The sequence below is a fragment of the Hemibagrus wyckioides genome, linkage group LG04 (genome assembly GCF_019097595.1).
Source record: "Hemibagrus wyckioides isolate EC202008001 linkage group LG04, SWU_Hwy_1.0, whole genome shotgun sequence".
Taxonomy (NCBI): Eukaryota; Metazoa; Chordata; class Actinopteri; order Siluriformes; family Bagridae; genus Hemibagrus; species Hemibagrus wyckioides.
This window is the reverse complement of record NC_080713.1, coordinates 25815434-25828266: the sequence shown is the minus strand read 5'-3', so window position 1 is coordinate 25828266 and position 12833 is coordinate 25815434. Positions and strand designations below refer to the sequence as shown.

At 43.9% G+C, this 12833-nt stretch overlaps 1 protein-coding gene across 2 annotated transcripts in view; it reads left to right on the top strand.

Moving 5' to 3' along the window:
- LOC131351627 (transcription initiation factor TFIID subunit 4-like) overlaps positions 1-12833 on the top strand; it is a 110792-nt gene that overhangs the window by 25408 nt on the left and 72551 nt on the right. For both annotated transcript variants that reach the window (XM_058387098.1, XM_058387099.1), the window contains 3 exons: positions 3894-4063; positions 7893-8023; positions 11302-11427. In XM_058387098.1, coding sequence (XP_058243081.1) covers positions 3894-4063; positions 7893-8023; positions 11302-11427 — 427 coding nt within the window. The remainder of the gene's footprint in view (positions 1-3893; positions 4064-7892; positions 8024-11301; positions 11428-12833) is intronic.

Genomic DNA, 12833 nt, shown 5'->3' with positions numbered 1-12833 from the left:
TTGATGAAAAACATCATTATCGAAGCTTATTTATTAATGTTTTTTTAACTGGAAAACATCCAGAGTAACGAAAAACTGAACAACATCACCTCAGGCTGTCGAATTCCTTTAAATATTACATTGGTGTGTTATTGATCTTATGTAATAGAAAGCCACCTCATAGAAAGTAATGCACTTCTACTCAAGCATTTTTGGTCAGACTTTAGAAAAACAGCAGTTTATGCATCAGGCATAACATTATGACCAGTGACAGGTGAAGTGAATAAGACTGATGATCTCCTCATCGTGGCAGCTGTTAGTGGGTGGGATATATTAGGCAGCAAGTCAACATTTGGTCCTCAAAGTTGATGTGTTAGAAGCAGGAAAAATGGACAAGCGTAAGGATTTGAGCGAGATTGACGAAGGGCCAAATTGTGATGCCTAGACCACTGGATCAGAGCATCTTCAAAATTGCAGCTCTTGTGGGGTGCAGTGTATTAAAAGTATCCTTTTAGTCCAACGGAGGCCACACTTCGCAACTTACAGGACGTGTTTGGCCGGGTGTGTGTGTGTCGCTTACCTGGGGAACACATGGCACCAGGATGCACTATGGGAAGACGGCAAGCCGGCGGAGGCTGTGTTATGCTTTGGGCAATGTTCTGCTGGGAAACCTTGGGTCCTGCCATCCATGTAGACTTTACACCCTTTAATGGAAACAGTATTCCCTGATGACTGTGGCATCTTTCAGCAGGATAATGCTCTGTGCCGCAAAGAAAATATGCTTCAGGAATAGTTTGATGAGCACAACAACGAGTTTGAGGTGTTGACCTAGCCTCCAAATTCCCCAGATCTCCATCCAATCCAAGTGTCTGTGGGATGTGCTGGACAAACAAGTCCGATCCATGGAGGCCCCACATCGCAACTTACAGGTCTTAAAGGATCTGCTGCTAACATCTTGGTGCCAGAAACCACAGCACACCTTCAGGGATCTAGTGGAATCCATGCCAGAAACTGTTTTGGCAGCTAAAAACAATATTAGGGCAGGTGGTCATAATGTTATGCCTGATTCTAGAAATAGAAATCCAAGTAGTGAGCAGTGTGCTTTAATAGAAAAAAATCTAGCTGTAACTGGAAACAGCCAACAGTGTCTACCAACCAGCTTTAAGACGAATCTCCGTCGCTCCTTTTACAAGTCTGAGAACAGACAACGGAGAAGTCTTTAAATTCGATGATTTATGTATTAGCTGAGACACTTCTCAATTTTTTTTTCCAGTAGCGTGCAAACTGTAATAAAACCCATTAAAAAACACTCCGACATGTTGAGGAACTTATGACTGGTGGTGTACGTTCATATCAAAAGAAATGACAGAAGGTGAAAATCCTGTTGCTTTCATAAGCAGAGAAAACAAGAAGGCAATAACATTATTCACCATAAAACTCCAAGGTTTTAGATTTGTTTCTACTTATTTACCCGCAGAAACGCCGTCTCGTCACAATTATTTAGCTTTACATTTATTACACTACCTGAGGTTCATCTACCTGCTATGAAATTCAAATGGCGTTCGAACAGCTTTATAAAAGCCCTAATAGAAACACGCTAACCTAGCGGTTTTTCATTTCGGATGAAATATTATGTTTTATAAAAAGCACTGGGTAAAAATGGGAAAAATTCATAATGTAGGCCGTGAAGAAATGTAAAATTGAGATCCAACTGAATACACAAAGAGTTAAGAAGAGTTTTTCCATCTCACGGTACAGTGTGTGTGTGTGTGCGCGATGGAAAGTCGTCTCACGCAACGTCTTCGCATGATACGCACCGTATCCAGGATAAACTGGCTGAACGATTGATCAGGTGACCCCTGAAATCATATGATGAGATTCAGAGACTCCCGTGTACAAACCTACAGAAGTGTAAACACTCTCATTATCTTCGGCTCCTCACCTGCCCCTTCATGGCCGAGCATTCGGATGGTGTGTTATCTCTGTGTAGCTTTAATGGTGTGTGTCAGCCTCCCACTGCGGTGTCAGCCCTCATACACACTCTGAGGAACAGAGCAGAAGCGTAGCTGTGCAGCTCCAGCATGGGGGCAGGAAGACAAGCCAAGCTCAGGAGTCTCTGTCAGAACCAATGGACGGAAATGAAAGTTGAGAATGGTGACCTTTGACCCCAGAGAACCCCCGGTACATAAAGGGGTAATTAGGACATGGTTACCACGGAAATGGGAGGGCAAAGGCCATGATTGTGTGCAAGCAGTGTCCAAGTGGAGTGACAATGTCCAGGTGTGTTCAGGAGTCAGTGTCTGTGTGTGTGTATAGGTGAGAGAGGCAAACATTGTCCAGGTGTGTTCAGGTGAGAGAGGCAAACAGTGTCCAGATGTGTTCAGGTGAGAGCGAGAGAGACAGTGTCCAGATGTGTTCAGGTGAGAGCGAGAGAGACAGTGTCCAGCTGTGTTCAGCTGAGAGAGGCAAACAGTGTCCAGATGTGTTCAGGTGAGAGCGAGAGAGAGACAGTGTCCAGCTGTGTTCAGCTGAGAGAGGCAAACAGTGTCCAGATGTGTTCAGGTGAGAGAGGCAAACAGTGTCCAGATGTGTTCAGGTGAGAGCGAGAGAGACAGTGTCCAGCTGTGTTCAGCTGAGAGAGGCAAACAGTGTCCAGATGTGTTCAGGTGAGAGCGAGAGAGACAGTGTCCAGCTGTGTTCAGCTGAGAGAGGCAAACAGTGTCCAGATGTGTTCAGGTGAGAGCGAGAGAGACAGTGTCCAGCTGTGTTCAGCTGAGAGAGGCAAACAGTGTCCAGATGTGTTCAGGTGAGAGCGAGAGAGACAGTGTCCAGCTGTGTTCAGCTGAGAGAGGCAAACAGTGTCCAGATGTGTTCAGGTGAGAGCGAGAGAGACAGTGTCCAGCTGTGTTCAGCTGAGAGAGGCAAACAGTGTCCAGATGTGTTCAGGTGAGAGAGAGAGACAGTGTCCAGCTGTGTTCAGCTGAGAGAGGCAAACAGTGTCCAGCTGTGTTCAGCTGAGAGAGGCAAACAGTGTCCAGCTGTGTTCAGCTGAGAGAGGCAAACAGTGTCCAGATGTGTTTAGGTGAGAGAGAGAGACAGTGTCCAGCTGTGTTCAGGTGACTGCAACAGTGTGCAGGTGTGTTCTAGTGAGATTGACGGACATTGTCCAAGGTATATTGAGGTGAAGATGACAGACCGTGTCCATGTGTATTCAGGTGAATATGAGAGTGTCCAGGTATCTTCAGGTGAGAGAGACAGACCTTGGCCATGTGTATTCAGGTAAGAGCAACAATGTCCAGGTGTTCAGGTGAGAGAGACAGACCGTGTCCATGTATATTCAGGTGAGAGTGTCCAGGTATCTTCGGGTGAGAGAGACAGACCGTGTCCACGTGTATTCAGGTGAGAGTGTCCAGGTATCTTCGGGTGAGAGAGACAGACCGTGTCCACGTGTATTCAGGTGAGAGTGTCCAGGTATCTTCGGGTGAGAGAGACAGACCGTGTCCACGTGTATTCAGGTGAGAGTGTCCAGGTATCTTCGGGTGAGAGAGACAGACCGTGTCCACGTGTATTCAGGTGAGAGTGTCCAGGTATCTTCGGGTGAGAGAGACAGACCGTGTCCACGTGTATTCAGGTGAGAGTGTCCAGGTATCTTCGGGTGAGAGAGACAGACCGTGTCCATGTGTATTCAGGTGAGAGTGTCCAGGTATCTTCGGGTGAGAGAGACAGACCATGTCCATGTGTATTCAGGTGTGTCCAGTTATCTTCGGGTGAGAGTGAGAGTGTCCAGGTGTTCAGGCGAGAGTGACGGATCGTGTCCAGGTATCTTCGGGTGACAATGACAGTGTCCAGGTGTGTTCAGGTGAGAATGACAGACTGTGTCCTTGTGTATTCAAGTGTTATATTTTGTCTTTCAGGGACGACGACGACATCAACGATGTTGCGTCTATGGCCGGGGTAAACTTGAGCGAGGAGAGCGCTCGTATCTTAGCAACCAACTCAGAGCTGGTGGGCACGCAGATCCGCTCGTGTAAAGACGAGGCCTTCCTGCCCACGGGTCTACTGCATCGACGCATACTGGAGACGGGTAACAGACACACACACACACGTCTTCCTAAAAATACAAAATGAACAAAAGAACAACTATAATTACTGTACCATGTGTAGTATCCACTTGTTCACACAACAGTGAGGTATATAATTCTAAATATCATTTCTACACTGTAGTGTAGACATTTGTTAGTGTTGTTATGGCAACAATAATATTTTGGCAATGACCGGGATTAGCTTGTTACTGATGTGATATTTTTAATTCTAGTCTTTTCTTTCGAATTATGGAATTTCACACTCACTTTAAATATTTCCCTTTTATTCCCATCATCTTCCACTTCTGTCCTTTTCACACACAAGCTAAGCTTCGGTGCTGGATAAGATAAATCCCAAGGCTCCAGTCTCTTTGCATTTCAATGCTTGGTGGTTGTTAGTGTGCCCCCTGAAGCACTAAAGGATGGAACTGTGTGGTGTGTGAGTGAGTTTAAGGACATGGCGTCCCCTGCTGGTCTTGTGTCAGTGATTGGGGGAGTAAAGGTCTCAGGTGACAGTGGACAGAGGGAGGCCAGTGAGTCTGCCAGCTTCACTCAGACACTCAGGCTCTGTTCTGTTTTCTCTTGTCCTGCTTAGGGTTTTATTGTTTTTTAATGTTGCCACTTGTGCAGAAGCCACACCCACTTCACTGGGACTGATAGATACTGATGACACACGTACTGATAGGCAGGTAGACCACACCTTCCTCACTGGGACTGACAGACACATATGCCATGCCTCTCTCAGTGAGACTGACAGGCACATAGGCCACACCTCCCTCACTGAGATTGATGGATGCCATAGGCTCATAGACCACTCCTCCTTCATAGAGACTGATAGGCCCCTGGGCCAAGCTTACTTTATTTAGTCTGATAGACAGGTAAGCCACATCTTCTTCACTAAGACTGACAAGCACATAAGCCACACCTCCCTTACTAGGACTGACAGGCATATAGGCCACACCTCCCTTACTGGGACTGACAGATATATAGGCCACACCTCCCTCACTAAGACTGACTGGCACATAGGCCACACCTCCCACACTGAGGACTGACAGGCATAGAAACCACGCCTCCCTTACTGGGACTAACAGGCATATAGACCCCGCCTCCCTTACTGGTACTGATAGGCATATAAGCCACGCCCCCACACTGGGACTGATAGGCACATAGACCACACCTCCCTCACTGGGACTGACAGGCACATAGACCACACCTCCCTCACTGGGACTGATAGGTACATAGACCACACCTCCCTCACTGGGACTGACAGGCATATAGACCACACCTCCCTCACTGGGACTGACAGGCATATAGACCACACCTCCCTCACTGGGACTGACAGGCGTATAGGCCACGGCCCCTCATTGGGACTGATTGAAATGTGAAAGATTTACTGGATAATGTTGTGTGTGTATAAAATCAGACCATACTGTTACAAATATGCTTGGATTTATTTAGCTGTCACCACAAAACTCATTTTAAAATCCGTGTCCCTAAACACTGAGGCTCTCACAGCGATCTGAACAGTGACCGCTGCTTGTCTTTAGGCTATGACGGGTCAGTGCCGATGTTCCTGCTGTGTGCCTGGACATGGCACACACTCTCAGCTGGAGCTGTCTGTGGTGCTGTCTACAGTAACATGAGCAGAGTGACACGCCTCACACACAATGCCTGGACCACACAAAACACACACAGTACACACATCCCCTCACTGCACTTACATTCAGTTACAATTAAAAGCGTCATTTTTACTTCAATATTGCAATAATATCGTTAACCGTGATTGTTATTTGATATAAAAATATAATAACATCATATACTGAGTCTCAGCACCACCACATGACCTCGTTCCCTTTCTGTAGCTTGCGATTGTGAGTTATTCTGTGTTTCTGGAACGGCGGCTGCAGGAAATGCCAGTGTGTGATTAACTTTTTACTGTTCCTCTTAAAAGCCTTTTTGCCCCGGTTTTTGTGTTTTGCTGCTCATTATCCCTTTGTGATCTCGACTGTGTTTTCGAGCCGTCGAGGAAGCGCGGACTGTACGTATGCAACGGGCGATTTAAATAATTGCTGTGATTTACTTAAAAGAACAGAAGAAGGGGGAAATTATGTTAATGTGGGAATGAAATAAAAGGACGTGACACGTAGTCACTGAAACCTTTAGTGGCTGTAGGTAAGCTTAATTAATGCAGAATGTCACCACAAATAACACACACACACACACACATGCTAGTTGGAAGCTTTTTAATTATAGTGAACTTTTTTTTATCTCAGAAAAGAATTGGCTTCATTCATCGTTTCTGTCAGCAGCTGCCGTGTTATATTTCGCAAGACTTTTCACACTCCTAGTAGTTAATAAACACCATACTTTGTTTTTAGGAAATGTATCTATGCAACTGTGATGCAGATGTTCAGAAAAAGATTTTTGTGCTGCAGAGTGCATCGAAAAATGATTGAATATAACTTATGTCATTGGTTTGTGCCATAAAACGTACCATTTTGTTCCAGCTGTAATGTTTGATAGAACAGTGCTGTACTGTAGAATTCTCGATTCCGATTGGTCGGAAGGTGTTGGTTAATTTTCACTGTATCAAGCCCTGGGTTTAGTTTAGCGAGCTTGTTCTAGTTCTACTATGTTATTATTTCTATAACACCGGTTTGGACTGGTGTGGTGGACGGTTCATACTGACGGATCTTTCTGTAAAGAGATGTTTATTGAACCTTCATGGAAGGAGTCTCCAGTTTCAGCCGGAGGTAAAACTGTAACCTGTATACAGCTGACACAGGAAAGATATGACAAGTAGCTGTTGTTTTATCTTATTAACTTCAAGGAGAGAAATAAAGAGAGGCTGTAATGCAGCTGTTGTAGTGAAAGCGATAACAGGAACTAACTTGTGCAGCGGATGTGTTGTGTCTTCAAATGTATCTATAAAGTGATTAAAATTATGATGTGTTCTTTTATTAACAAACCAAAAAAAGCAATAAAAATGAACAATGGATAAGTGATGGAAAATTATTGTTTTACTAGAGGAATAACACACTTTATATACTGTTATGGAAAATTATTCAGCCGTGGACTAACAATAATTCAGTTACATGTAATGCGTTTGCTTTGATAGCAGATTTTCCACAAGGAGAAAGCCCAATGTGCATTAATATACACTGATCAGGCGTAACATTATAACCACCCACCTAATATTGTGTTGGTCCTCCTTTTGCTGCCAAAACGGCCCTGACCCGTCGAGGCATGGACTCTGCTAGATCCCTGAAGGTGTGCTGTGGTATCTGGTGCCAAGATGTTAGCAGCAGGTCCTTTAAGTCCTGTAAGTTGCGAGGTGGAGCCTCCATGATACTGACCACTGCAGACCAGGAACACCCCACAAGAGCTGCAGTTTTGGAGATGCTCTGATCCAGTCGTCTAGCCATCACAATTTGGCCGTTCATCAAACTCTCTCAAATCCTCAAATCCGCTTGTCCATTTTTCCTGCTTCTAACACATCAACTTTGAGGACAAAATGTTGACTTGCTGCCTAATATATCCCACCCACTAACAGGTGCCACGATGAGGAGATCATCAGTCTTATTCACTTCACCTGTCACTGGTCATAATGTTATTCCTGATTGGTTATTATTGTGTTTTTATTAAATTATATGGTTTCAAGCCCATGTCTGTTATTAAAAAAACTCTACACAAATAAATTTAAAATGAAAAAGTTTTCCAGACGAGACTAGATGACCAAGCAACTAAACAGCAGTATGAGGCATCGACTGGTTCAGGTGCATATGCAAGTACCTTATAAAAGCCTATAATGTCAATTTTCATGTCTTCCAGCTAAGAAATACGGCGTGACTGAGGTTCCTCTGGAGGCGGTGAACTTCATCGCTCACGCCACGCAGACGCGGCTGAGGACGGTGCTGGAGAAAGTGTCCTTCATCGCCCAGCATCGGATGGACTCCTGTAAGGTAAGGAAGGATTCAGAGAGAAGACTGGAGGAGAGAAGTATATCTCTACTATACAAGTACCTTAAATTTCACTGCTCATGTGTTAAACACCACCACCAGGGCTTTAATAATATCCATCCACCCATCCATTGTCTATACCCGCTTTATTCCTAATTAGGGTCATGGGGATCTGCTGGAGCCTATCCCAGCACACATTGGGTCGAAAGGCAGGGGTACACCCTGGACAGGTCACCAGTCCATCACAGGGCCACACATAGACATCCGCACACACTCACACTCACTCCTATGGACAATTTAGAATCATCAATCAACCTAATGTACATGTTTTTGGACTGTGGGAGGAAACCGGAGTACCCGGAGTAAACCCCACACAGAAAGGCCCCTGCCTGTTCGAACCCGGAATACGAACCCAGGACCTTCTTGCTGTGAGGCGACAGTGCTTAACGTGCACGCTTTACATAATAGAAACGGAAAGAAAAAACAGCCATTTAGAGCAAAAAGTTTTCCAATGTGATTTTCAAGCGAGTGAATAATGTGAGCTGTCCTTGTGAATCAGGTGTGTGATGTATTTCTGGAGGGAACGTAGTGCTTCAGTGAACAACTAAGCTTTGCCAGCTGTCTAGTTTGTTGCTCGTGAGTTATAAGAGACATAATGCTGACTGAGGAGCAGGAAAAATCTTCTTGCTGTAGTGAAATTAATGCTGAAATTTCTAGAAAGACATGACCATACAAACTCGCTTTCTATTGGCCCTTGCTTCCAAGATTAATGGATTCCTGGGGTCATGTAGATGAACTTGGTGTGAAGTGAGTCTCATTTTTAAGAACTACATCCTTGGAATTTTCGACCTTCCTGCTTCCCACTTCAGAGCGTTCATGGGAACGGATGAAGACCTTGTGTTTTCTGTCATGGTCTAAACAAATAGAATTAAAAAATGTGGAGGGGGTGGTGATCATTTGCAGGGAAGTTGCAAGGTAATAGAGCAGGAAGTTACATGAGAGAGTTGTTTGATTGAAAGATTTTGTCTTGCAACACTGAATTGATCAAAGTATCACCTAGAATTTTTTGTTTTTTAATTTCAATTACAAATCCATGAGCCATACTGCCGTGTTGACACACAATCACAACTCGGAGAAGCTTTCCGAATCGGATCTTCAGAAATATTGGGAAAATCTGGTTGGTTGGTTGTTACTCAATTATCATTGCATCCATGATTAAATTTCCTTTTCGGATATTCAAAGACGTTAGTATTTAATCTAATGATTCTTCTAGGACTAAAGACACGCAAGAATGGAGTAAGAGTCTAAGTCGAAGATGGTGATGAAGCCGTCGTATCGGAGAATCCGTATTCTCCCGGCGTTCCTTTCTTTCACTGAACAAGTGCAGAATGGGGTAGTTAGACAAACTTCACTGCTTAATTTCAATCATGAGAATATTCTCAATAAGGAAAATACTGAGAAATACTCTACCAGTCAAAAGTTTGGACACACCTTTTAATTCAGTGTTTTTTGTTTAGGGATTTATTTTCTACATTCTAGAACAATACTGGAGATTTCAAAACTATGAAATAACACACGTGGACTTAAGTAATCCATATGTAACGACAACAAAAAACAGTCAGTTGTTATTTTAAGACACGAAGGTCAGGTGTTCTGGAATAGTTCTTGCAAGAACAGTATTGTCAAGTGCATTTACAAAACCCATCAAGCACCATGATGAAACTGGCTCACATGAAGACCATCCCAGTAAAGCAAGACCAAAACTGACCTCTGCTGCAGAGGAGAAGTTCATTTAGAGTTACCAGCCTCAGAAATCACCAATTAACAGCACCTCAGATTAGAGCCGTTATGAAGGCTTTACAGAGCATCAGTAGCAGACATATCTCAATATCAACTGTTCAAAGGACATTATTGTGGATTTCAGCCGCCTTCAGCATTGTTTTACAATGTAGAAAGAAATAAACATCAGGAAAGACCATGGAATTAGAAGGTGTGTCCAAACTTTTGACTGGTAGTGTGTATACATATATATAAAACTTGGAAAAGTCTTAAGCAGGGCATTTAAAAGTCTGAGGATACATCTCAGTGCATCTGAATGGAGAAGAAACTTCAGTAGCTTTCCACAGGAAACCCTCGGAACTAGAGCGTTTATATCTGGAGTGTATTACAACAAACCCAGTGAAGTTCCAAATTTGTAAACTTGCGTTTGGATTGCATCGCGTGTGTTAATGTTGTGTCTTCATCGTCCTTGTTTCTTGGAAGGTTTATCATAAACATCTCACAAAAAGCCTGAAGAGCTTTCAGTAGCTTTAAAAAGCAGCAGTGAACACACTTATGGTTCAGATTTGAGCTTAAGAAACCTTTTGGATCATTGTTTCTCGTAATAATTTTTTTTTTCATGTACTTGGCGTCTTCAAGTTTGGCATAAATACCTCTCCGAAGCACGTCAGCGCTAGACCACTCGGTACCGGATGAGGTTTAAAAAGTGGAACGGAGTTCTGTTCAGACGGCCCAGAGGGACGCGGATCAAACCTGTCAAAAAAGGAGACGGATAAACATCCATCCGAGAGCGAACGGATCGTCTCGCGCGTTCTCAGGATCGTTTGTAGCTCCACACATATACGCCGAGCGAACCTCTCACTGCTGAGGGAAGAAAGAAGCGAGACAGGAGAAGTTGAAAGGCTTTTTTTTTTTTTTATTAAGTTGTTTATTCGCGAGCAGGACTGCAGAGAGGATCGCCGCTCATGACTCGCTCTGCACTTCCACAGATCTTTTCTTCTGTGTTGCGGTTTGGAAATGAGGCGCGATAGAAGTGTGCCGAGGCCCTATGCCTGTGAAGCCACACAGTGACATCAATTGAGGAGAAAAAAAATAAATGGTGCGAACCAGGAGTCCTGAACGGAGCGCAATGTCTCAGCGTGCAACAAAGAGAGAGAGAGAGGTGAAAGAGAGAAGGAATGGATCTCAAAGGTCTTTCAGCTCATGTCACTGTGACACACACACACACACACACAAGAGCGAGAGAGAAGTTGGAAAGAGTGAGGTAACAGGAGATCAGAGGATGGTGGGTGCTTTTCTGAAATAAACATGCTTAATTATAGCGTTAACAGTTTGTTTGCCCAAAAACTTTGTTTCCAACCGACTTCTCTGAGGTTTCAATGGCACATTAGATGCGAGTTATAAACAAAAGTCTAAGAGGAATGAAATGTTTTTTTCTGAATCTAAACTTTCGGGTTACAGTTTTCCTGTCTCGGTTTATTCTCGCTGTTTTCTGTCTCCAGGATGAGGAGTGGCACGAGCAGTCGTCAGACGTCCGCTCTCAGCTCAAGTTCTTCGAGCATTTAGAGCGGCTGGAGAAGCAAAGGAAAGACGAGCAGGAGAGAGAGATCCTCCTCAAAGCAGCCAAAGTGAGTCTGACCGAATGAGTGAAGTGCATACGGTAACTCCGTCGTCCGAGTTCAGATTTATTCACGTTCATACGTTTTCTGAGTCCGAATCTAGAGTCTGATTCCCTTCAATTTCTGTTCAATTCAATTTATAACAATGGACATTATCCCAAAGCAGCTTTACAGAAGTATAGAAACATAGAGTTAAGTTACTATTTTATCCCTAATGAGCAAGCCTGAGGTGACGGTGGTGAGGAAAAACTCCCTGAGATGATATGAGGAAGAAACCTTGAAAGGAACCGGGCTCAGAAGGGAACCTCATCCTCATCCGGGTGACACCGGACAGTAAATAATCTCCTTTCTGCAACAGTAACCAAGAGCTCTTGAGGAACTAATAGGTCAATGTAGTTTCTGAGTTCATTACAGACTTGACACTAATTCCTTCCTGTCGAAAGCTGACAGATGCAACGGCAATTCAGAGACAGTGTGATAGTCTCCAGTCGTGATAGTTCCCTGGGTCACAGGCTGTCCATGCAGATCTATCCTCAGCAGTAGCGAGCACCACGGACTCCAACCAGGGGTAGAGCGTCTAGATGGATCAGACAGGTCCGGAAAAGAGAAGCAGTCACGCTGGAAACTTGGAACACTGGGAGCTCGGGAGTGGGACGTGTGGCTTGACAGAGAACGACAGAGAGAGAGAGAGAAAGATATTAGGTATAAGGTTCAAGAGGTTCGACAGTGATGATCTAGTTCTATTTTAAAGCTAACTAGACTGAGTTAAAGAATAAAACTAATAGCAAAGGTCAAGAAAGTAAGTCACATATGATACGACAGGCCCCTGGAGTCTTGGAGAATGAAGAGCTTCTTCTCTGTGAGTTAACAAGACGTTAGCTTCTTAACAAGACGTTATTACTTATGTTATAAAATAAAATGAATCTTTATTTTGAATGATTATGAATTAGTTATCATGGTAGAATACTTAATAAGAGATTTATAGGCATTGAAGTTTAACAAGTAGGGATGTACCACTCTGTATTTTATCACAAATCACACAAGGAGTGTGTGAAAGATGAGAGAAGTAAGTGTATGTGGGTTAGACTTTAAACACACACACACACACTTTATTTGTGTCCTTGCTTTCTGCTGTCTCGCTCTCATTGCTCAGCTCAGTCTGACCTCTCAAACGTGAACCAGCTAAAATAATCCCCCTTTACTGTCCCTTTAAAATATGACTCAAGTCGGAGACACTTCTCTCAGCCTCGTAGCGACCAGAACGTGAACCTCCTGATATATTTAAAGCCAATTAGAGAGAAATCGCACTCTCTCTCTCTCTCTTTCTCTCTCTCTCTCTCTCTCTCTCCCCGTAAGGATGAGTAATGACAAAATCCGTGCCTCTGAGCACCTCCGGGCAGTTAAAAAAAGAAATC